The sequence below is a fragment of the Aspergillus sclerotioniger genome, assembly GCF_003184525.1.
Source record: "Aspergillus sclerotioniger CBS 115572 chromosome Unknown BO94scaffold_37, whole genome shotgun sequence".
Lineage (NCBI taxonomy): Eukaryota > Fungi > Ascomycota > Eurotiomycetes > Eurotiales > Aspergillaceae > Aspergillus > Aspergillus sclerotioniger.
Genome location: NW_020291027.1, coordinates 97,685 through 121,243, shown reverse-complemented (window position 1 = coordinate 121,243; position 23,559 = coordinate 97,685). Strand labels below are relative to the sequence as shown.

The 23,559-nt window shown below is 53.0% G+C and overlaps 7 protein-coding genes across 7 annotated transcripts; 5 read left to right on the top strand and 2 right to left on the bottom strand.

The window, feature by feature from the left end:
* Positions 1-3,304: 3,304 nt before the first annotated feature.
* BO94DRAFT_263166 (Zn(II)2Cys6 transcription factor) lies at positions 3,305-6,736 on the top strand. Its single transcript, XM_025606508.1, has 7 exons — positions 3,305-3,926; positions 3,983-4,397; positions 4,451-4,673; positions 4,735-4,766; positions 4,825-5,598; positions 5,645-6,352; positions 6,412-6,736. Exons 1-7 carry the CDS (start codon positions 3,802-3,804, stop codon positions 6,673-6,675), a joined length of 2,541 nt encoding a protein of 846 aa, XP_025462833.1. The 5' UTR covers positions 3,305-3,801; the 3' UTR covers positions 6,676-6,736.
* A 423-nt stretch (positions 6,737-7,159) lies between these two features.
* On the top strand, positions 7,160-8,429 carry BO94DRAFT_539614 (nucleic acid-binding protein). The gene is made up of 3 exons (XM_025612734.1): positions 7,160-7,236; positions 7,310-7,789; positions 7,857-8,429. Coding segments are annotated over exons 1-3 (921 nt in total). The 5' UTR covers positions 7,160-7,234; the 3' UTR covers positions 8,296-8,429.
* A 239-nt stretch (positions 8,430-8,668) lies between these two features.
* BO94DRAFT_560412 (uncharacterized protein) lies at positions 8,669-12,871 on the top strand (the record flags this gene model as incomplete). Its single annotated transcript, XM_025614152.1, has 4 exons — positions 8,669-8,839; positions 8,904-10,631; positions 10,981-11,250; positions 11,327-12,871. 4 exons carry the CDS (start codon positions 8,669-8,671, stop codon positions 12,869-12,871), a joined length of 3,714 nt encoding a protein of 1,237 aa, XP_025462831.1.
* Positions 12,872-13,105: 234 nt separating this feature from the next.
* Positions 13,106-16,971, bottom strand: BO94DRAFT_560410 (amidase signature enzyme; the record flags this gene model as incomplete). Its single annotated transcript, XM_025614151.1, has 10 exons — positions 13,106-13,215; positions 13,376-13,658; positions 13,722-13,897; positions 13,956-14,195; positions 14,352-14,506; positions 14,528-14,633; positions 14,724-15,168; positions 15,680-15,883; positions 15,933-16,888; positions 16,947-16,971. The coding sequence occupies 10 exons, from the start codon at positions 16,969-16,971 to the stop codon at positions 13,106-13,108; spliced, it is 2,700 nt and encodes an 899-aa protein (XP_025462830.1).
* A 485-nt stretch (positions 16,972-17,456) lies between these two features.
* BO94DRAFT_262957 (putative cysteine synthase) lies at positions 17,457-19,208 on the top strand. Its single transcript, XM_025606506.1, has 5 exons — positions 17,457-17,792; positions 17,867-17,926; positions 17,976-18,094; positions 18,152-18,768; positions 18,826-19,208. The coding sequence occupies exons 1-5, from the start codon at positions 17,493-17,495 to the stop codon at positions 18,999-19,001; spliced, it is 1,272 nt and encodes a 423-aa protein (XP_025462829.1). The 5' UTR covers positions 17,457-17,492; the 3' UTR covers positions 19,002-19,208.
* On the bottom strand, positions 19,209-21,417 carry BO94DRAFT_263016 (Myb-like DNA-binding domain protein). Its single transcript, XM_025606507.1, has one exon. It carries the CDS (start codon positions 21,111-21,113, stop codon positions 19,416-19,418), a length of 1,698 nt encoding a protein of 565 aa, XP_025462828.1. The 5' UTR covers positions 21,114-21,417; the 3' UTR covers positions 19,209-19,415.
* Positions 21,418-21,720: 303 nt separating this feature from the next.
* Positions 21,721-23,419, top strand: BO94DRAFT_590042 (beclin 1; the record flags this gene model as incomplete). Its single annotated transcript, XM_025615990.1, has 2 exons — positions 21,721-21,805; positions 21,882-23,419. 2 exons carry the CDS (start codon positions 21,721-21,723, stop codon positions 23,417-23,419), a joined length of 1,623 nt encoding a protein of 540 aa, XP_025462827.1.
* Positions 23,420-23,559: the final 140 nt, after the last annotated feature.

Below are 23,559 nucleotides of genomic sequence, written 5' to 3'. Positions count from 1 at the left end.
TTTCACACGATGTCGGGGAAAGGAGAAGGAATGGTGCACCCATCGGGAATTATCCTTTCTGACAGCTGACTGCGTCTTCCATGGATTGGCAGGATGGCCGCAGAGGGGCCCACCCACACTGGCCGGGTCAGCCTTCCGGTCCATCACCGGGCAGTTTACACAGGACTACTAATACTAAGTAAATGGAAGGTTTACCCTCTTCAGCAGTTAACCCATGATTCGTAAATAATTCACACCTCTACGAAGAGTGTTGGCATTCTTTACTAGGCTTATCCTCATTTGCAAAGCGTGTTACACAGATACGTACTAGTACTACTGTAAGTGGCACTGAGTCTGAGCAGCACTTGCACGAGTTTCAGGCTTCTGATTGGTTCTCCTTAATACTCGTATTGTGTACTCCGTACGGAGGAATGTGATGGTACTGTCAGCTCTCACCAGGGATGTTCAGCTTCATTATTAGATAGGTGCTTTATATGGCACCGCAGTCGCCTGCGGGCCAGGACCTAGATGATCTTGATATCTCCTATGGACTACTCTTCAGACTCCCCAGACTCCGGAAAAATAACTCCACCAGAATAAGTCTCAGTGATATTACGCCATACGGAGTAGGTAGTACATACCTACTTAGATACTACATGGCCAGTAGATCGATAGTTGAAACAGTCAACAGACGACTATAAGAATAATAATGTGAGTCAACCGACTGTCCACTTTCGGATTCGCCGAGCAGATGAGTAGGTAGCTTGATTGCCCAAGGATCCGAGGCGGACCCCTAGACGAAAGACCACTGCAGCCGGGTCCAGCCTGCTCGACCACGAGAGACAAGCCTCACGCAGATACGGAGTCTTGCGCAGGAGTAATTGGATAGCCGTCTTACATAACCGTGTCCTATGCAGGCCTAAATTGTCGTCTGTGTCTTGTCTTCTTCGGAACCTTATCCTCACCCATCTTCTTTCAAGTGAACGATTTCCCCCCTCCAGCCTTACGTCAGCTGTGGTGTTTCCAATAGTTACCGTATTTCACGGGTCGACCGACCGCACGGGTCATCCGACCGCCGCGTCAAAAAGTCATCGCGTGTTCGGCACCTCTCTATTCAACCAACCACCATGACTCCAAATCGAAAGAAAAATCGTCAAGAATTAATTGAGCAAGAGGGCCGGATCCAACTTGCAATTAAATATTTAAAAGATGATAAAAAACGTAAGATTCATCCAACAGCACGCGCCTATAATATCTCATACAGAACCCTCCGCGACCGTGTACAGAGAATTGAATTTCAATTAAAACGCTGCAACCATAACCTTAAACTCTCTGAAATTCAAGAAGATACTCTAATACAGTGAATTCTATCGCGTGATCAACATGGAGTTACTCCACAACCTGCTCAAGTACAAGAAATAACAAATATAATCCTACAACCGCAGACCCCTCCTCCTTTAACCCTGTTAGCAAGAACTAGGTTACCACCTTTATACAACACCGTGAAGAGATTAGCTGTCAATTCACCAGAAAGTACGCCTATAAAAGAGCTAAATACAAGAATCCAAAGCTTTTACAGGACTGGTTTACAACCCTACAAGACATACAGACGGAGTTTGGAATATTAAATAAAGATATCTTTAACTTTAACAAAACAGGCTTTGCAATAGGAATAATTACAACTATAAAGATCATGATAAGAGCCAACATGCCTGGTAAACCTCATCTTATACAGCCAGGCCAACGCGAATAGGTGACAATAATTGAGTATATCAATTTAATAGGATGGAGTATTCCCTCCACCATAATTTTCAAGAGAAAAGTCTATATAAAAAGATGGTTTAATAAATATAACCTCCCACACAACTAGCATATTAAATTATCAGCAAACAGATGGACAAATGATAACATTAGCCTGCAATGACTTAAAGAGGTCTTCTTACCTGCTACAAATACTCGAAAAGTCGGCCGATATAGACTCCTTATTCTTAACAGCCATGGGAGTCATTTAACACCTGAATTCGACAAGCTCTGCAAGAATAATGAAGTTATTCCCGTCTGCATGCCTGCTCACTCATCTCACCTTCTACAATCTCTTGATATTAGCTGTTTTGGACCACTGAAGCAGGTGTATAGCCGCCTTATTGAGTCAAGAATACGACTTTCATATAATCATATTGACAAGCTTGACTTCTTATCTAAGTATCCCATCACTCACCGGGAGGTCTTTAAGCCTCAGAATATTTAAAGCGGCTTCACTGCAGCCGGAATACACCCATTTTACCCTGAAAAAGTCCTTGAAAAGCTTAATATTATACTATATATGCCGACACCCCCCCCAAGCCGCGGGGGGCAATCTGCGACCTCCTCCGCGCTTGCAACACCATATACAGTCAAACAATTACAGAGACAGGCAGAGTCATTTAAAACGCTTTTAAAAAGAGGAAGACATATACTTAGTGAAGTCGAATTAGGCCGTTTAGGTCGTGCCCGTGCAGATAGTGGCCGTGTTGAGTATGGACACGTTGGTTACGGCCGCGTTGATTACTGTCGTGTTGATCGCAACCGTTTCAACTCTACCCGCATATCCAAATTAATGGAGATCGCAGAGTCCCTCTACACCTTCAAAACATATCCTACAACAAATTATTAAAGGCGCCCAGATCTCTCTATACAACTGTACACAACTGGCACTTAAAAACCATGAACTCCGCGCTGCAAATAAAAAAGAGAAGAAGAAGAAGACATGTTTTAAGCAACAGATGACTCCTACAGGCAGCCTTACAATACAAGAGGGTATAGATCTTATAGCAATAAGAAATACTCATTTGAATACAGAGATAGGACCCTCTACAGGTCCTGCACCTTCAACTTTAGACACGCCAAGACAAGCTCCACCAACATATTCTTTCTATCATATTCAGGGCCATACAAGAGCTCAATATTCTATACATTGTCAACACCAAGAAAATTAAAAATAATGAATTTTGCGTTGTTGCGAATGGCTTCAAGTTGTAGAGCATGGTCGAAAAGCGGGGCGGCGGTCGGATGACCCGTGCGGTCGGTCGACCCGTGAAATACGTTACCCAAGATCTTTGACCGCCTTAGAAGGTGATAACGGAGATAGCCAACTTAAACACTAAGCAAAGCAACGACGTCGTCCTCCACTGGAGGCGCCATCTTATCCAACCCGACTTTCCCACCTCTTTGCTCATCTCCCCAGGTACCTTCGATATTTTAACCAGCGCGCCTGGCATTGCTTTCGACACTGCCCGGGTGGTCGTGGTCTGATCGCACGCTCCTGTTGCTACCGGACAGACCGCAAAGCATCCACAGTATTATCGCGCCCCTCCTTCGTGCTCAGCGCACTTCACCTTCCGCCGGTTCCCCCTTCAAGCCGTTGCGGACAAGCCAGGACTCTGGCCACATTTGTGTGAAGTTTACTTGCCTGCGGGTTAGAGGGCGACCTGTGCCGTGTGTCGTCTCAAGCTGTGCTGGGTAAAACAGCAAAGAGACTGTGTCCGCAGTCGCGCGCCGTCAATATCTCATACGGTACTTCGCCACATCTCATTCTTACAGTTCGCCAACCTGATCGCCGGAACATTGCTCAGGCTCGCATTGTGACGTGGCCATATTACCCCTAGTATCATACGAGTCCCTAGATGGTTTCAGCTAGCAGGGATTAACGCGCCGTTTCCCACTAGAGCTTATCCTTCGCTCCAGTGTCCCGCAAAACGAGTCTAGAGGACTAAGCGATAAAAGTGCAAGCATATCATAATACGGCCTCCTGGCTTGGAGACTGGCCCTACCATATATTACAGAATGTCTCCCACACCTCCATCTACAACGTCGTCGAGTGCTAGCGCATTCTCGCCAGAAGGGCAGTTCAGGGTTATCAGGAAAAGGAATCGGGTGCCTCTCTCCTGTGGACCCTGCCGACATAGGAAGTGAGAATTTGTGCACACCTTGAATATATCGTTAGTTACTGATCACCGATGAACAGGCTAAAATGTAACCGTGCAAACCCTTGCGAGAACTGTGTCAAGCGAGGCGATGCTACGTCATGCTCATACGCCCAGGCGAACGTCCGAAAGAAGAATACGCCCCAACAGTCTGCTTCAAGCTCTCCAGATGATATGCAGAACCGGATCGATCGACTGGAGAGCCTCGTTCTGTCGTTAATGACTAATGGATCACAGGCCGCAGGTCCAGCTGCGGCCCTTGCTGCGATATCAGGCAATAGCAGCAGCGCTGGTTCGGTACCACACACAGGTGATTTAGACCTAGAGGATGAATCACCCAATGGCCCGGAGGAGAGTGACACTGAGCAAGTCACGAAGTCATTCGGTATCATGAAGGTGGACAACAACAAGTCTTGGTATTTCAGCGAAGCTCATTGGGCGACTGTGATGAATGATGTAGGTCTTTCCCGGCGAGAAGGCTCGGTCGGTGTGCTTATTATCCTTTATAGATAGCAGAAGTCCGCAATTACTTTCAGACACACAAGAAACAGTACGAGGAACAGGCCGAAAAATTGAAGGCTACCAAGCTTCCTACCGATGTCCCGGGCTCTGCATTGTTATTTGGAGCAACGAAACCTCTGACTCGGGCGGAAATTATGTCTTCTTTTCCGTCAAAGTACACGACGGACATGCTTATTGCGCGTTATTTCAGCTGCTATGACCCTTCAACTCGTAAGCCAACGATGTCTTTCCCCTACGGGGTAGTGTCTGACCATACTGACGTAGGGAACAGACATTCTCCATGGACCAACGTTTCAAGCTCAGGTAGGCCGCCGATCATTGCGCCTCATACCATAGAGGCATTGTACTAATTATGCTCCAGTATAACAAACACTGGGAAGACCCTTCGCAGACATGTACTGTTTGGATTGCCATGCTCTTTGCCATGATGCGACTTGCAATGTTATCTTACCATCGAGATGGAGATGAGCCACCAGAGTTCCGGGGAAAGTCCCTAGACATGGCTGGCACATTTAGGAATCTTGTTGCGCAATGCCTTACCTTGGCGGATTACACCAAGTCATATCCAAACTTGATCGAGAGCTTAATATTCCACCTTCATGGAGACCTCTGCCAAACTCGAGAAGCGGACGTATCAGTTTGGGTGCTGGTAGGAGTGATTACGAGACTGGCCATGCGGATGGGGTATCATCGCGACTCCAAAATGTTTCCCAACATCACACCTTTCCAAGGTGAAATGCGCCGTCGAGTGTGGTCATTCGTGCGGCAAGCCGACCTCCTATGTTCCTCGCAAATTGGTCTGCCCAGCATGATTCGCAGCGCTGACAGTGACACGGATCTTCCCCGGAACCTGTATGACGACGATTTCGACGAGAACTGCCAGGAGCTTCCTCCATCCCGTCCTCCGAATGAACCCACCCCGATCTCTTATCTCATTGCGAAATCACGCCTGTCATTTGTCTTTGGCTGTGTCGCCGAGTCGGCTTCTCCCCTCCAAAATGCATCCTACGACAAGGTCATGGAGCTTGATGCTGAGCTTCGTCGAGCCAGGGACTTGATACCGGAGCACCTACTTGTTCGTCCCATCGAAGACTGTCCGCTAGAATCGCCAAATCTCATACTGTCACGATTTGCTGTAAGTTCCTCCCGCGATGCTTCTGTTCGGTACTGACGGCGTCCAGGTGGCAAGTGTTTACCACAAAGCACAATGTGTCCTTCATCGAAAATACCTTATCCGAGCACGTGAGAATCCTCGGTTTACATACTCGAGGAGGACCTGCATCGATTCTGCAATGGAGCTGCTGCGGTATCAGTCATTGCTTCATACTGAGACTCGGCCCACGGGCCGTCTACGAAGTCGACACAACCGAGTCACCTCGCTTGGCTCTACCGATTATCTCCTTGCCGCAACCATCATATGCATCGATCTGTATAATGGACAGCGACTCCAGGCTGCAGGCAGAGTCTCTAACGACTCATATGCATGGGGTAGAGAGCGACGAGATGAAATGTTGGCAGCTCTACAGCGGTCCAAGGAGATATGGGAGGAACTGCAAGACGAGACAATGGAGGCTTGGAAAGCCGGAGGGGCTCTAGGGGTGATGCTTGCCAAGTTGAACTTGGGATTCCCCGAGAGCACTGCTGCCGCGCCGACATTCGAGCCGCAGGATGAGAAACAAAGTGCGGCGATGACCCTCGGCCTTCTCAGCAGCGGGATGAGCCCCATGAACCCTGGCCACCAATCCCTCAATGACATCTCATACAAGATGGCAGAGGCGCCTTTACCCGCGCAGGGGGCGTTCGGGACGACGGCAGATATGCCCGGGGCGCCTTCGCCTTTTAACACAATGTTTGGGCAAATGCCTGATATGCAGCTTAATCTCGATTGGGTAAGTGTTCTTGTAGGATGTGACGGTGTGAAAAATCATCTGAACTAACCGGCCATCAGGATGCTTGGGACACCTATATTCAGAACTCAACGCTAGAAGCTTCGTCACAATGGTGGCCCTCCGTAGACATGCAGCAGCAACAGGGCCTAAATCCGCTGCCTCCGCAGGTGCCAGCGGGTCAGAATGGTGGCACCGATAGGGTTCGCCCCTTGCCTCGTGGTCTCAACCTCTTCTCTCCCGAGACTAGTGGCTATGAAAACAGCAGTCCACTTGCGGCGACGACTTTTTCTGCCAACGGTAATTCAGGGCAGGGGGCATCATGATGCCCCCCCGACCGTAATTCGGCCACGCAGGATACGAAAATTAAATGGCAAGCATTGATGTGAAGGTCAAATGCTGCACGGTTCCTTTTGAAGTGTTCCCTTGTTGGTTGGCTGATCTCCTCTCACACGAGGCGTGTCTCCTTCCCTTCACAGTATATATTGCGGAGTTGGTGTCTGAATGGGGTCAGGGCTTGGGATGATACCACTGTATCAGACACGATGTAAAATAAATAATTCAGTCGTTCATTGCAGCTATGCCATGGGCACTCTGCCGATCTATTAGTACCCACATGCGGCACGAAGTAGTCTTTGCGGATATAGAAGCGCATCAAGAAAGACCAGGCTAGGCCATACGCCTCCCCCTACCCCAGACCTTAAAGCTAGCCAGCCACGTGACATAATCGGCTCGGATAAACCATATTTTCCAAGCAAATGTCCGAAGCAGCTGAATCCCAGCAGAATCCCGGTCAATCCCAAAAATTTCCTTGTTTACAATTTTTCTTTTTTTTTTTCTAAAGAAATTTGTTTCACCCCAGGACGTTTGGTTTGAAAAGAGAAAATGTAGGTTGATGGCACCACACCCTGAAGGGAGCAGTTGACTTTGTGTTCAAGTTAACAATGAACCCCTACACAGGCATTCCTTCCGAGCAGCTTGTCGGCTGCTGTCTTTGACGGCCCCAGCCCCGTTACGCTCAACTCAGGCGATTCCATCCTTCACTTCTCGCGTGACAGTTCCTCTCCGAATTTCGCAGCCGCTCCTCCAGAGCCGCTGGAACAGCAATGAAGTTAAACCCCAATCAGAGCCTACCAGCACCGATGCACCGGCTGAGACCCCGGTCGAGACCCCCGTCGAGAGTGAATCACGCGAGCCCACAGCAATCCGGTTTGTGAAAACAGAAGAGGCACACAGCCGACTCACCGAGGAAGAAAGAGTCGCGAAGAGGCGTGAACAACGTAATCGGCTTCTGTCAACTCCCCCGAGCCCGAAGGAGACCGTTTTCATCGGCAATCTCTTTTATGATGTGACCGCCGAGGATCTGAGACGGACGATGGAGAAGTACGGAACTGTTGAAAAGGCCATTATCGTTTTTGACAGCCGGGGACTCAGTAGAGGGTGAGTGAGCTCGAACGGAGACAGGAAAAGACGGCTCTAGAGCGCATGGTCTGACAATTCTTGATAGGTACGGCTATGTGCAATTCGATACTATCGAAACCGCTCAACGCGCCATTTCTGCCATGCACTTGCGCCTCTATGAGGGACGTCGCGTTACCGTGCAATTCGCCCAGAACAACATGAACCACCGCCGGGTTCTGCAGGAACCTTCGAAGACCCTGTATATTGGTAACCTGCCGTTTGAGATGACCGATCGGGACATCAATGAACTGTTCAAGGATGTTCAGAATGTCATTGATGTTCGTGTGGCGGTTGATCGTCGGACCGGGCAGCCTCGGGGTTTCGCTCATGCCCAGTTCATCAGCGTTGCTAGCGCCCAGCAGGGATTCGCGGTTCTTGAGAACAAGAAGCCGTATGGCAGGACTCTGCGCCTCAACTACAGCAAGTCCACTAACAAGAGTGTGACTGAGCCTCTGGTTAAGGAAATCGAAAACAACACCGAGTAATTTGCCACGGCTGGTCTGGGTTGATATCTCTTCTGCATAGGAGCTGTCAGGAGAGGAAACTTGTCATGTACTTTACCTAAATGATTCGTTTTAAGTTGTGTATTTTAAATAGTATATTATACCGTTGAGATGACATCTCAGTGCCCTCGAATTCATAAGAAACACGTGACTGCCGGGGAGCCTCGGTATCTTTCCGATCGGCTGCAGCACGGCTCCGAGACCCCACGATCGGTGCTTCCCCTCAGTCAACTCTCCTGAACGCATTCTCACATCGGCTCGGTCAAATTCCCGAGATATTGACCTCTTCCGCTGAAATATTGATGATATAACTGAAATCGAATCCATTACGAAACCGCTACGACCCCGCAACAATATGTCATTCCTCGGTGGCGCCGAGTGCTCTACGGCGGGAAACCCGTTGACTCAGTTCACAAAGCATGTCCAAGATGATAAGTCACTACAACGAGATCGCCTGGTAGGGAGGGGCCCAGGAGGCATGCAAGAGGGCATGCGGTCCCGGGGTATGATGGGAGGCCAAGATCAGGTACGAGTGAGCATGAACGATGGACATCCATCCAGTGCTAATGAGTGATTGGTAATACATACAGATGATGGACGAATTCGCCCAACAACCTGGTCAAATCCCCGGTGCGCCCCCGCAACCGTTTGCGATGGAACATTTGCGACGCGAGTTAGATCAGTTTCAGACAACCCCTCCCCGAACAGGTTCCCCCGGCTGGGCCGCTGAGTTTGATGCGGGTGAACATGCCCGGATGGAGGCCGCCTTTGCCGGGCCCCAGGGCCCCATGATGAACAATACGTCGGGATTTACGCCCGCGGAGTTTGCTCGATTTCAGCAGCAGAGTAGGGCTGGCATGCCCCAGACGGCTAACCCGGCTACGTCTTCCCAGTCTCCGATGATGGCTGGTTACCAGCGGCCTATGGGTATGGGTGGGTATATGGGCATGGGTGGAATGGGTGGGATGGGAATCATGCCTCAGACTTTCAACCCGATGGCAATGCAGCAGCCCGCTGAGGCGACTACGCAGGATAAGGGCAAGGGACGCATGGTCGAACTGGACGACGAGAACTGGGAGGCACAGTTTGCGGAGATGGAGACGGCAGACACTGAGAAAGTGGACGAGGAAGCCAACGCAGCTGTGGAGGCGGAGCTGAATGATCTGGACAGGTCAGTCCCCCTTACCAGTACGGCGGAAGATCAGGATTATGGTGCTTTTGAAAGCGTATGGGAAAGGGTCCAAGCTGAGACCGCAACAAACAGGAAACTGGCTGAAGAGGGAGAAAACTTATTTGACGTCCACGAGAACTTCCACGCGGGAGATATGGGTGACTGGGAGGGATTCGACACACTTAATACTCGCTTCCGCAACCCCCAACTGGGCGACTACATGTTCGAAGAAGAGAACGTGTTCCGGAATGTAAGCAATCCGTTCGAAGAAGGTGTGAAGATCATGCGCGAGGGAGGGAATCTCTCTCTGGCTGCCTTGGCTTTCGAGGCGGCGGTCCAGAAGGACCCGCAACATGTCCAAGCCTGGACCATGCTGGGATCGGCCCAGGCTCAGAACGAGAAGGAACTGCCGGCCATTAGAGCGCTGGAGCAGGCCCTGAAGATTGATGCCAACAGTCTGGATGCGCTTATGGGGCTGGCTGTATCTTACACTAACGAGGGCTATGACTCGACTGCCTACCGCACCCTGGAGCGCTGGCTCTCCGTCAAATACCCTCAGATTATCAACCCCAAGGATGTTTCCTCGGACGCCGACCTCGGATTTACGGATCGGCAGCTACTTCACGACCGCGTAACCGACCTCTTTATCCAGGCTGCTCAACTGTCGCCCTCGGGCGAGCAAATGGACCCTGATGTACAGGTCGGCCTGGGTGTGCTCTTCTACTGTGCGGAGGAGTACGACAAGGCGGTTGACTGCTTCTCTGCTGCGCTGGCTTCCACGGAATCTGGAACATCCAACCAACAGGAGCAGCTTCACCTGCTGTGGAACCGGCTTGGTGCTACGCTGGCCAACTCAGGTCGTTCCGAGGAGGCGATCGAGGCCTACGAGCAGGCGTTGAACATCAACGCCAACTTTGTCCGAGCGCGTTACAACCTGGGGGTGTCGTGCATCAACATCGGGTGTTACCCGGAGGCGGCGCAACACCTGCTGGGAGCTCTGTCCATGCACCGGGTGGTCGAGGAGGAGGGTAGAGAGCGGGCGCGCGAGATCATCGGTGGCGACGGGGGCATCGACAATGAGCAGATCGATCGGATGATCCACGTCAGCCAGAACCAGAGCACGAATCTGTATGACACGTTGCGGCGGGTGTTTAGCCAGATGGGACGGCGGGATCTGGCCGACCAGGTCGTGGCTGGAATGGATGTCAATGTGTTCCGGAAGGAGTTTGAGTTCTAAACAAGCCATCTAGGTAGTTGTATGTTGGATATCACATAGTATATATTTGCGGTGTACTCGGTCAATGAGAATGCGAATGATTGCCAGTAAAACATGGCTGGCTCGGGCAGTCAGTCAGTCCACTTGCAGGTCGTCTCCAGTTTGTGTCCAGTTTACCTCGGCCCTTCGACTCCGCAATCCCCAACCTTCTGCAGCGGAGAAGCCTGTAGCTCTTGCACAGTGCACCAACCAGTCTCTCATTCTTCTTGCTAGCTGCCAGAGCTGCGACCGACTCGCAATGACTTCAATCACCGGCGCTCAAATAATTGCCCGGACGCTGCGCGATCTGGGGGTGACAGTCATCTTCGGCATTGTTGGCATCCCCGTGGTGGAGATCGCCGAAGAGGCCATCAACCTGGGCATTCGATTCGTGGCCTTCCGCAACGAACAGGCCTGTGGCTATGCTGCCAGTGTCTACGGGTACATGACAGGGCGACCGGGCGTGTGTCTGGTCGTCGGAGGGCCCGGCGTTCTCCACGCGCTGGCCGGCGTAAGCTCATCCTCCTCCGCTAGGCGTCTCTTGGCTGTCGTGCTAATTGAACTGCTTTCCCTTTCGTCTCGTCCAGATCGGAAACGCCTCCGCGAACAATTTCCCTCTTCTCGTTCTCGCTGGCTCTGCGGAGACCACCGGCATCACCAAAGGCGCCTTCCAGGAATTGGACGCCATCTCGCTCCTCACCCCCCACACCAAGCTCGCCGTCCGCGCCTCCTCCCTCGACTTCATCCCCAGCGCCGTCAAGAATGCCTACAGGACATGCTGGTACGGGCGTCCGGGCCCGACTTTCGTCGATCTCCCTGCCGATATTATCCAGGGCAAATGCTCTCCCGATTATCGTCTTCCCCAGCCTGAAACCCTCCGGGTCCCGTCGCCCCCGAAAGCAAGCGGAGACCCGGCCTTGATCCTAAAGGCAGCGCAGTTGCTACGAACCGCCCGCTCTCCGCTACTGGTTATCGGAAAGGGCGCCGCATACGCGCGAGCAGAGCATGGAATCAACCAATTGGTGGAGCAGACCTCAATTCCCTTCCTGCCCACACCAATGGGCAAGGGTGTGGTGCGGGACTCACATCCGTTGAACGCATCCAGCGCACGTAGCGCAGCTCTGAAGAATGCAGACGTCGTCCTGGTCCTTGGGGCGCGCCTCAATTGGATCCTACACTACGGCGAGGCACCGAAATGGTCACCCACAGCCAAGATCATCCAAGTGGATATCTGCGCGGAAGAAATTGGCCGCAACGCTGGCACCGCTGAGCTCGGCATCATGGGAGATATCAGTCTGGTCGTGGACCAACTGCTCTCTTCTCTCTCAAACTGGAAATACTCCCCTCAATCTTCGGCCAAAGACGACTTCGCTTCTATCCTAACTGCCTCGGCCAAAAAGAACGAAGAGAAGGCCCTACGGGTCGCTCTTCGGCCCACTCCACCAAACTCCCCCCTGACGTACCAACGAGCCTACCACATCATCAAAGGGACCTTGGCCGGTTTAACCCCCATGGACGAGGGAAACATCGTCTACGTCTCCGAGGGCGCCAACACAATGGATATATCCCGCTCCATGTTCCCCCTCAACCACCCCCGCCAGCGCCTCGATGCCGGCACTTACGCCACCATGGGCGTTGGCCTGGGATACATCGTCGCAGCCCATGAAGCCTTCAACGCGATTCCGGGCTCCCCGCCCAAGAAAATCGTCGCCCTGGAAGGCGATAGCGCTTTTGGATTCAGCGCCATGGAGATCGAAACCCTCGCCCGCTACCGCATTCCCGCGTTGATCTACGTCATCAACAACTCAGGCATCTACCACGGTGACTCGACCTCCGAAGACGCTTGGAAGACCCTGCAGCATGAGACGGCCCTCAACGACACCAAGTCCGCCGACGGGAAGAAGGGTCTCCGCTCGACCAGTCTGCTGTACGAAACACGGTACGAGATGCTGGCGACCATGTGTGGCGGGAAGGGATTCTTCGTGCGTACCGAGGATGAGCTCCGGGCTGCTACAGTTGAGGGGTTCAAAAGTGGTACAGTCACAGTGGTGAATGTTATCGTCGAGCCGGGAATCGGGAGAAAAATCGGATTCGCTTGGCAGGGGAATACTGCTGAGCAGGCGAAGTTGTAGTTACTCTAGCATAGGTGGTGGATACATATAGTACGGGTGCTTTGTATGTATGCATATATTTGCATATAGTTTGGTATATGATAGTATTTTTTTGGGCTAAAGAGTATGAATGGACAGTGCTATGCATAACGACACCCGCCACTGTAGATATGTATTTATGCTAGTTGAACCGATCCCACGATCCTCATATAATATCACACTGTTATCCCACCCAACCACCACCATCGAACATATCTACAAAACCTCCTCCAAAACCTTCGCCACCGCAACAGCCTTCTCCTCCCCGAACCTGCCCCCAACAATCTGTACCGTAATCGGCATATCCTTGACCAAGTCGACGTCATCTGCATCACACATCCATCCACAGTTAGCAATCCATTCCTCAGAACCGCAACCACCAAATCGAACCAACAAGAGCAAACATTCCACTCCCATAAACAAGAAAATAAAAAGGAAGGAATGTGCTTGTTGGTGCTATTCTTGAAAATATGAGAGTAAACGTACACTGTCCCCAATTAAACCGATCCGACTCATTCCGTGGTTTATGTCCCAACCACTCCTCGTCCGGTTCATCAAGAACCTTATCCACCTTTGTGACGGGAACAGTAACAGCCGCATAATTAAGGAAGTTCCAGAGTGCCGTGTAGCCGAGCCATTGGGAACTGACTACCCAGGATTTGGGTTTGTAGCCGACCCATGGCGTGACGGGCATCAGGAGGGCGTCGATGTTGGCTGCGTTCCAGTGGGAGAGGAAAGTGGTTTGGTAGGTCCATTTTGTTTGTTCGAGCTGTTGGTTTATTTAATTGTTTGTGTTGAGTTAGTGGTATGTGGTTGGGAGGAGGGAACTGACCTCTTCACGTTCGGGGATGGACAGCTCGTCTTTCTCGGTCCCGACGACCATTCCTTCTATTAGAGGCTCGCCGACAATGTCGCAGAGGTAGCGACAGTGTTGGCCGCCGTCGGCAAGGATGGCTTTGGTCCAGAGGTTGGTGCCGGTTGTGTGGAGGGCGGTGTCCCATTCGATGACTTGTATGGTTAGTTAGGGATGGTGATGATAGGATGGTAGATGGAAGCAGATGTATACCTTCGTGGCCGGCGTCTTGGAGTTTCTGGGCGACTTCACGCATTGCCCTGGCAATTGGGGGTTGGGGTTTGACGACGCCGTCGTCGTAGATAATCCCTAGCCGGAGTTTTCGGGTGGGTTTCGCGGCCAGCTCCTTTCTCCAGGGGATGGGGAGGCATCCTGGGTCGATGCTCCAGGGCTCCGAGTTGAAGAGGGACTGCATGAAGTGCTCGATTGTGGACAGGCTGCGGGCCATGGGCCCTGCCACTGGAGGGACGAGGTAGTGCTGGTGCATGCTGCGAATGTTAGTTGTTGGCGGGGGACTGCATAGGTGAGGGCCTCACAAAGAGCAGTTCCACGGAACTCGGCCTGTCGTAGGACAGATCGAGTACAAGCCCTGCAGGTTGGCTGGGATGCGAATCGAGCCCCCGATATCTGTCCCAATGCCTACGACACTGCCGCCGCTGCCGACCAGGGCGCCTTCGCCGCCGGAGCTACCGCCAGAAATGAGCTGGCTGTTGAAGGCGTTGATAGACTGACCGAAGACGTGATTGTAGGAGTCGGACATCTGACTTGATCAGCGCCTCCCTGACGTGTGATGCAGAGAGCGGTTGTTACCATCAGAGACTGCGGCACGTTCGTCTTCACGTACAACACTGCTCCCATTGATTCCAGCGATTTGGCGATACTGCTGTTGCTCTTTGCCGGCTTGCCTACCAATCCCACCCATCCTACCTACCAGTTAGCTATCGCCGACCCTCGTAATGGTAGAAAGGCGATGTCACAAACCAACAGTAGTATCAAACCCCTCGACATCAAACCGATCCTTAATGGAGACCGGCAGTCCATGCAATGGCCCCGTCACCTTTCCCGTATTTTCCAGCAGATCATCTAGCTCTTTTGCCCGTGCCAGTGCCCGCTCGAAGAAGATCTCCGTCAGACACTTGATCAGCTGCTGGGCAACGGCCGCGCGTTTACAGAAAGCTGTTGTGAGCTGAACGGAGGTGATCTCTCGAGTCGCCAGCATAGCAAGCAGTACGCTACTGTCATCAATCTCCGTCCACTTCAGCTCATCCTCACTAAGGATGCCGCAGGTGCGAATGACATCAAGGGCATTGAGTGGAGGATTGGCGATGATGGACTCTGGGAGACGCCAGCTGGGCGGGATCGCGGCCAACTGAGCCGCGCGTTTCTTGAGTACGGTTGGTTTCCAAGTCGGAATCGTCATTGTTATCTTGCTTTGAGGGTTGTCTTGGGTAGAGAGGTAAAGGAACGATCACTGGTTGCCGGTCGGATAGCGGGACAATTGAGACTTATAGCGGGTGAGTATCAGGCCTCCTGCAGGACATTCACGGTGGTTATCATGTTAATGAACCAAGGGAGTAGATAAGTTGAGATATGGGGAGTACTGCCAATCATGGCTGCTGATTGTCTATGCGGCCTATCTCAGGGAGGACGGACTGATTAGCTTTGTATTGTGGATTGCGCTGCGGGGACGGGAGGGGAAGCTGACCGGTTTGGGGAACGAATTGCCCCTCACGATTGGAGAGGTGATGGATTCTGGGAGGCAAAGGAGAAGAGAAGCTGACGAGATGATGGAGGGTCGGATGACTGGCCCGCCAACCAAGAGGCCCGGTCAGGCGCCGAGGCGCAGTGCTACGGCCGGGACAAACACGAGCAGCAAACATATAACACTCAATCATCACTTGGATATGCAATACTATCGTACATACAACGCTCTACACCGTGATCAACATGCTGGCGTTCTTATACCAGGTCAACAGCGGATTCTCCCCGTTCTTCGTCTCCGTGTCCTCAATGTACGCCCACCGGCGCATGAAGTCCTCGTGGCTCATTACCTGGGTCAGCTTGCCCGTGATGGCGCGGTAGATGTCTTCAGTCGTGTTGAAGTCGGTTGGGAAGAAGATGTCAAAGTATCCTTGATGGACCTAATGCACAGTCAGTATCCGGGCAGCAGAGTCGCGAGAGGGAACCTACAAATGGCGTCGTAACTGGAACGGTCCGTCTCTTGTACCGCGTCTGCACCACGGGCCCATTTATGCCAGGCACCGGATCCGGGAGAACGTTAAAGTCACTGGAAACCAGGCGGTGTCCCGGGAAGTAGGTGTTCAGGATGTCGAAGAACTGCATGAGGCGGGTGGGAATATACTCCGGCTGTGAGTATTCTTCACGGCTTAGGTACCTCTTGTACTTGGGGCTGATCGGCGAGCGGAACTTCCGCCGCGCCGCAGCCTGGCGCACTCGCAGGAAGCGAGCAGCAACCGGATCCAGCTGCGTATTGTAGTACTCGTGGAACTCGCCGGTGGAGTCAATCAACACGCCGCCCTGCTGCGGCAACTCCGTCTTGAGGTCGTAGCGGATAGTATCATGAGAAAAGTTATCGAACACCTCCAGCGCCAGAAAGAAGCACGGCGAGTGCACGTACGTATCCCAGTCGAAGATGGAGCGGTTGATGATCTCCACATGGTCCTCATGGCCAGCCGCATCCAGCGACTCGGTCAAGTTCTTCTTCTGAAGCGATGCCAGCGCCGGCGAAATTTCAATGATCTTGAACTTGGTCCGCTGATAGACCTCGTGATCGGTGTCGCGAATATAATCCAAGATGTTCCTCATCATCGTTCCATTTCCGGCACCCATCTCATATATGATCAGGTCGTGGTAGGGGTACAGTGTCAACTTATAATTCGACACTAGGTAGCGGGCGATGGTCTCTCCGTAGTAGGGCCGGAAAAGCTCTGTCGGCGTATGCCACAGCTGGCGAGCAATATCTGGGTTGATTTCATCCAGCCGGTCCTCGAAATCCTCGTAGCGATCCCCGAGCATGCGATGGAACGCCGGGCCGTCCTCGATCTCGTTGAAATAGAACGGGTCTCCGGGACTAAAGATGGTGGCATGTTTCGAGAAGTAGCCGTAGTTGTTGTTGTACAAACTGTCTATAACAAAGAAGAAATAATCAGCGGCTGTCAATTCCACGAGCAATCGGCGGCTTACCGTCGATGAATTCTCTCGTCAGCATCTTCACTTGTCGCGGCCGCTCGCGATGATTGCGGAGCTCTTTGGCCGTCACCAGCGGATGAGTCTGGAATTCCTCATGAAGATCTTTATCCAAGTGCTTCCGTTGGTTCCAAACCACCCCAGGATCCATAGACTTCTTGTTTGCCTGGCGTCGCCCGAAAAAGGACCGACATTGTTGACGGGATGGGTTGGACAGGCGCACGCAACCCGGTCGGCGCCCTGACAGGGCAGACGAGGGCCGCAAGGACCGACAGGCAGGATGTTGGAACAGCTGCCGTAACAGCTGATTAAGGACTGGCGAGTCCATGGGCTGGAATTGGCGGCGAGTAACAGCAGCAGCCGGGCGATGTGGAGGACCAGAGGAGGAGAGGTCAGGTAATTCATCCGCGCATCGACGAAATCCATTGGCGGAGCTGCGCTGGTGGCCCGAGCTTTTTCTCCGGTGTCTTCCCCGACTCGTCCTGACGTAGATGATCCCCTCTGCGTCTTCTTCGGCGTCTTCTTCTCCTCGGTCACTGCAGAATGGATGACCACTCGCGCATCTACATAAGCACCGCCTTCGTGGCCGGTGTCCTGCTCACCCTGGGGTTCAAAGACCTCGTCTACCCGGAATTGGAGCGGCGCATCCGAGACTACTATCAAACTGACTCGCAGTCCAAGTCTGCAACAACCTCCACTGACCTTTCAGAAGATGTTCTGAGCGCCAGAACAGGCCCCCCTGCCATTGTAGAAGGAATTGAAGGCTGCATTGGGAACACGCCATTGTTCCGGATCAAGTCCTTGTCCGATGCGACGGGATGCGAGATTCTGGGCAAGGCCGAAGTACGTCCTATTCCTTGACTTTCCAGATGTCGGTATTGTTCCTTCGCTATGAAATTCACCTAACATTGATGCAGTTCCTCAACGGAGCTGGCCAAAGCTCCAAGGACCGCGTCGCGCTGAGCATGATCCAAATAGTACGCAGTCCCGTTCAACGCATTGAATCACCTCTCACATTCCCTGCAGGCTGAACAGCATGGTATTCTGAAACCCCGCTCAGGCGATACAATCTACGAAGGTACTTCCGGCTCGACAGGAATCTCCCTGGCTACCTTAGCTCGAGCGAAAGGCTATCTTGCGCACATGTTCGTATCCGTAGCCTACATAGATCATATGCGCTTCCTATATTGACAAATCCCTAGCTGTATGCCATCTGACCAAGCGATCGAAAAGTCCAATCTCCTTCTTAAACTCGGCGCGATAGTCGACCGTGTCCCACCTGCGCCAATTGTGGAAAAAGACAATTTCGTCAACCGTGCGCGAGCTCTTGCTCAAGCACAAACCGCTTCGACCACGGACGGAAGGGGTTTTTTTGCCGACCAATTTGAAAACGAGTCGAACTGGCGGGCTCATTTCAACGGTACAGGACCGGAGATCTATGCGCAGTGCAATGGGAAACTGGACGCTTTCGTGGCGGGTGCTGGGACTGGGGGCACCATCTCTGGCGTGGCGCTCTTCCTGAAGCCTAAAATACCCAACTTGCATGTGGTGCTGGCCGACCCTCAGGGAAGTGGACTGTACAACAGGGTTCGGTTTGGCGTCATGTTCGATTACAAGGAGAAGGAAGGCACTAGGAGACGCAGGCAGGTCGATACTATCGTCGAAGGAATTGGGATCAACCGTGTGACGGCGAATTTCGAGGCTGGGAAGGAGCTGGTCAACGACGCTGAAAGGGTGACGGACGCTCAGGCTTTGGCGATGGCTAGGTGGCTTGTCGAGAAGGACGGCATATTCGTCGGCAGTAGCAGTGCCGTGAACTGTAAGTGCTCTCCAGGTTCTTTTGTCGCGTCAACCATGCTGACCTCCTATCACGTAGGTTTCGCGGCTGTTAAGACGGCATTGAAGCTCGGCCCCGGTCACAGGATTGTGACCGTTCTGTCTGATTCTGGGTCGAGACATCTTTCCCGGTTCTGGGCCAAGGCTGGTGATGTTGGTGGCGCCGTCGATACAAAGTTGGAGGATGTTTTAAACGCCAAGGAGGATGATCAATAGAAGCTACGGTTCGTTTCGGGCAGCATGGGGTTGTTGGGGAAAGAAAGACAGGGAAAGAAAGATCCAAAGATGGGACCGGGAGGACCCCTGGACGGGCGACAAGGCCTAAGCATGCTATTCTCGCTATGGCTGAAGGTGAAGCTAGTGTCTGACATGGCTGCGGCCAGGATATGCCCGTTGCCGCTGAAACCGGCTGCCTGGGATCCTCTCGGCTTTACCCGGACGAACCCTGGCGGTGGCTCCCATTCGCGCTAGAACCGCGCGAGTGCCCACGTCCTCCTGTCACCCCAAATGTCCCTCCCCTAGTGGGTCATGGCGGGGATCTGGCAAGATTCGTGCTCGAAGCGATTGCCCCCGCCGACTGGCTGGCTGCACGTAAGGATCGAATTCTGACTCGGGTACCACGATGCCGCTTCATGATTCGTCCTTGCCTGTTGACCCGGCCATCGAATCACCGGCCTCTTTGTGCAAAACCTCCTCGCCAACCCAGCGCTGCAATAGCTCGAATTCGATCTCCGCGAGTGGGCGCCCGGGCAGCTCTGCACGGATTGTGGCCCATGAAAGCCCCCGTTGGTCTTTGATTTGGTCCAGCTGTTCCCGCTCTGGATTGGTCCAAGGCTTGGACAATGGAGGCGGCTTCGCTCGGCGATCACTCCAGTGGCTCCTATTCCACTGGATGAGTTGGCTCAAGCTTTTCTGTGGAAGCTGGTCAAGGATATCGTTCCACTTCTTCCCCTGTACTTGCCTCATTCTAACAATCAACCTTGCTTCATCCGGACCAATGAACGTCCTGACACGTTTTTTCGTAGGCGTCGTATCGTTATCCACTGGGATGTTCTCCGCCGCTTTCGTGGTATTCACCGAAGAAACGGCCCCTTTTTTGGCAGAAGTGTTGGCGGAGGTGGTGCCCCCTTCTGCCTGCAACTTGGGAGTCCGAGGGTTGGTAATGGCCGACAGATGCCTTCGGACTTCTGCCTGATCATGCTGGCCATCCGCCGGCTTGGACAGGACGTCCTTCAGGTGGGAGACGTAATCGGGACGAGCAAAGTATTGCTGGCAAGACTCGCATCTGTCTTTCGTACGAGTCGGAGTATGCGATTCCAAGCGCTTACCTCGGATTTCGATGCCCCGTTTGGGTGTTGGTGACGGCTCGTAGTCTTCCTGCAACGGGTCGTCGGATTCATCTCCGTCAGGCGTTTCCGCAAAGGACCAGTCGCACCCGACGGGGCTGGACTGGCATCTCCTCCCCTGCGGAGTGGTCTGGGGTTTCTTTGCGCGTTTCGATCCGGAGCTCCGGCGGGACGACCAAGGAAGTGCCCAGGTAGACCCTGTCCGCGGTGGGGACTGAGAGCGTACAAGATTGAGCGAAGGCGCAGGACGTGACTTGTTCCATGCCGGTGTAGCGAACCCCCCACTAATTTCAGGAACGCGCCATATTGCCTCCACCGCCTCACTGAATTTGACCCCCCTGGATTGGGCGGATGCTTCAGCCGCAGGATTTGCTTTTTTGGTAGCAGGCTTCCCTGTAACATCTGCCATCGCCTTGCGGCCCCGAGAGCCATCCGGGTCATTCTGGACGCACAATGCAGTATCCAGCAATGAATCCGCACTAGACCTATCGTCGTTAGTATCCGGGTCGCCATTGGCTGCTTCGCTCGCCGTGGTCTCCCGTGACTGGTCTGGGGCCAGCCCCGTTTGCGATGGAATCGAAGCCGGTGGATGCTGAGATTGCGTGCCGTCATCTCCTGCAGTATCGCTGCCGGTTTCTGCATCGGGCTGATGAGCAGAACCGCCCAATGTAACACCATCTGCTTCCGGGTCTGGGGCTGCAGACAAGCCCGGCTCGAACAGCCAACCACTCTGCTCGCCGGTATCATCTTCACCGTCCATGGCCTCGATGTGGCCATTGTCCACGACTATCTTTCCGGTTTGTAAATCAATTTCGTCGCCGACGTCTGTAAAGTCTTTGCCGTATTTTTCAAAAATGCCTTCGAAGATCGACTTCAGACGGAGGTCATTCTGGGCACGCGCTTCATGGATGTCGATGTCGTCCACCTCCCCCTGTGGTTCCGCCCCGATAGACAGTCGCGGTCTCTTGGTAGGCCTCTCCATTGCTTCGGTGAGTCGTAGACTGGGTGGGAACGCCCGAAAAGGGATACAGCGATCGAGGGAGACTGAAGTACTGCTTGTGCGAAACGGAACACTGGGCGAAAGTCGTATATATCACGGTCGTGGCATTACCCTGATGAGGCTGTTTCAACATTTCGTCAGTCCCGGGGAGGTAGTCCATAGTATAACAAAACAGAAACAGAAGAATCATAAAAGGGTGGAAAAGGGAACGGGCAGTGATATAGTAACACGGAGGGCCGACTAGAGCTTTCACTGCCCGTTGAACATTTCATGAAGATCCTGGAAAACAGTCGGATAGAAAAGACCAGCGCGGACATGGCATACCTTTGGGGATTCAAACCAATTGACTGGGGCCTCCAATTGTCGGGCGCTTCATTGAGTGAATTCAAATCAATCACTCTGGCCGGGGATGTCCCGCTGTTGAGAAAGACGCCAAAACGCGCGCCGCGCACGGGTTGCCGCATGACGTCTCGTGAAGGAAATCCCCTGCCGAACAACCAACTCCTCCGTCCCTAACTCCGTCGGACAAAACAGCTCTTCTTCTCCCCCACCAGAATGCATGAAAGGTTGATTCCAGCCCTCTGCGACCATGTATTGCCAGAAGTGTCGGACTCCCTTGAAGCTGGATGGCTCTCTCGAGTCACTCAACCCCGCCGCCTTCGACTTGTTGATCGGTAGGTAGCCTCACCTTATCTATCTCCCTCTGCCGGAATCATGCCGGAACTGACCACGCCTCGTGGAACACTACAGGGTCGACCGGTAAATCTATTCCAGACCATAACTCTAATACGTTATCGCGGCCTCATTACCCCCAAGAAAGACGAGAGCTCTACGACCGGGCCTCCAAACATGCTACACAACCAGTCTATCGAAGATCCATCCCGGCTCCCCGCCAGGCGGGCAGCAACTCGGCCAACCCTTCGAGACTGGGACGGAGTGAAAGTGGCAACATGTCCTTCGTTATGCTCACAGAGTCTCAAGTTGGGCTGCCGCATGGAATCTCCGGTACCAACGGCGACAGCCCATCGAAGAGTAAACCGCCGATCAGCACTCCGTCCAATGATCGAGGGTCAGAGGAGGCATCGTTCGCGGACCAAGTCGAACGAACAAGCCGGCTATTTGACATTATCTCCTCGCGCTCCGACATCGACCATCCCATTTGTACCGAATGCACCGAGATGCTGGTGGACGGGTTGCAGCAGCGATTGGTAGATGCAACCAAAGAGCGGGATGCATACATCTCATTCTTGCGGAACTTGAACACCTCCGTACCGACGGCCGAAGAGCTCGAGGCAGCGCAGAAGTCGCTTAAGGAGACCCTAGATGCGGAAAAGGCTGCCTTTGAAGAGCTCCTTGCGTTGGAACAAGAGAAGGCGGCCTTGGACGAGGAAATCGCCGGGTTGGAGGAAGAGTCACGTCAAATGGATGTTGAAGAAGAGAAGTTTTGGCGCGATCGCAACACATTTGCCCTGACTCTCGCCGACTTCCAAAACGAACGCGATGCTTTAAATATGAAATACGACCATGATTCTCGTCAACTTGAACGACTGCAAAGGACCAATGTGTACAATGATGCCTTCTGTATTGGCCACGACGGCTACTTTGGAACGATCAATGGGCTGCGGCTTGGCCGGTTAGCCAACCCATCGGTCGACTGGCCCGAAATCAATGCTGCTTGGGGCCAGACGGCTCTCCTTTTGGCAACTATCGCCGATAAGTTGGGCTTCCATTTTCAAGGATACCAAATCAAGCCACTGGGGTCCATGTCCAGGATCGAGAAGATCGAACAGTCTCGACCGTCCCCGGCCCAGTCTGCGCTGAGTGGAGCAAATGCGATGTCAACCGCAACGCCCAAGATCACCACCCTCGACCTGTTTTCTTCCGGCGAGCTGCCACTAAATCTCCCCTGGCTTCACCGCCGGTTTGATGCAGGAATGGTGGCGTTTCTGGAATGCTTACGCCAACTAGGTGAATTTGTGGAGAAGACGCCAGCGCCTGTTCCCTCAAATCGCCGGGGTCACGCCAACACCACGGTGCCCGGTCTGAAGCTCCCGTACGAGATCAAACGTGATAAGATTGGTGATGCCAGCATCAAGCTTGGATTCAACCAGAACGATGAGACCTGGACCCGTGCCTGCAAATACACCCTAACTTGTTGTAAGTTTCTGCTGGCGCATGCGAGCAACGTTGCCAGTGCGGGCTCCAGTAATGCTGCGGCCGTAGCAGCCGCAGCAGTTGCAGCTGGTGAGCAAGCCGGGATGCCACCGGCGAGCCCTACTACTAAGTGAGGTCATCATCTAAGATAGACCGACTGTGCGGGATTAAACGAAGTGCACCGCTCTGCCCCTATTATTCGACTATCTTCAGATGATCAAAGGGAACAGTGGCTCTCATTCATTCTGCACCTGAAACCGGGATGCTGGGTAAC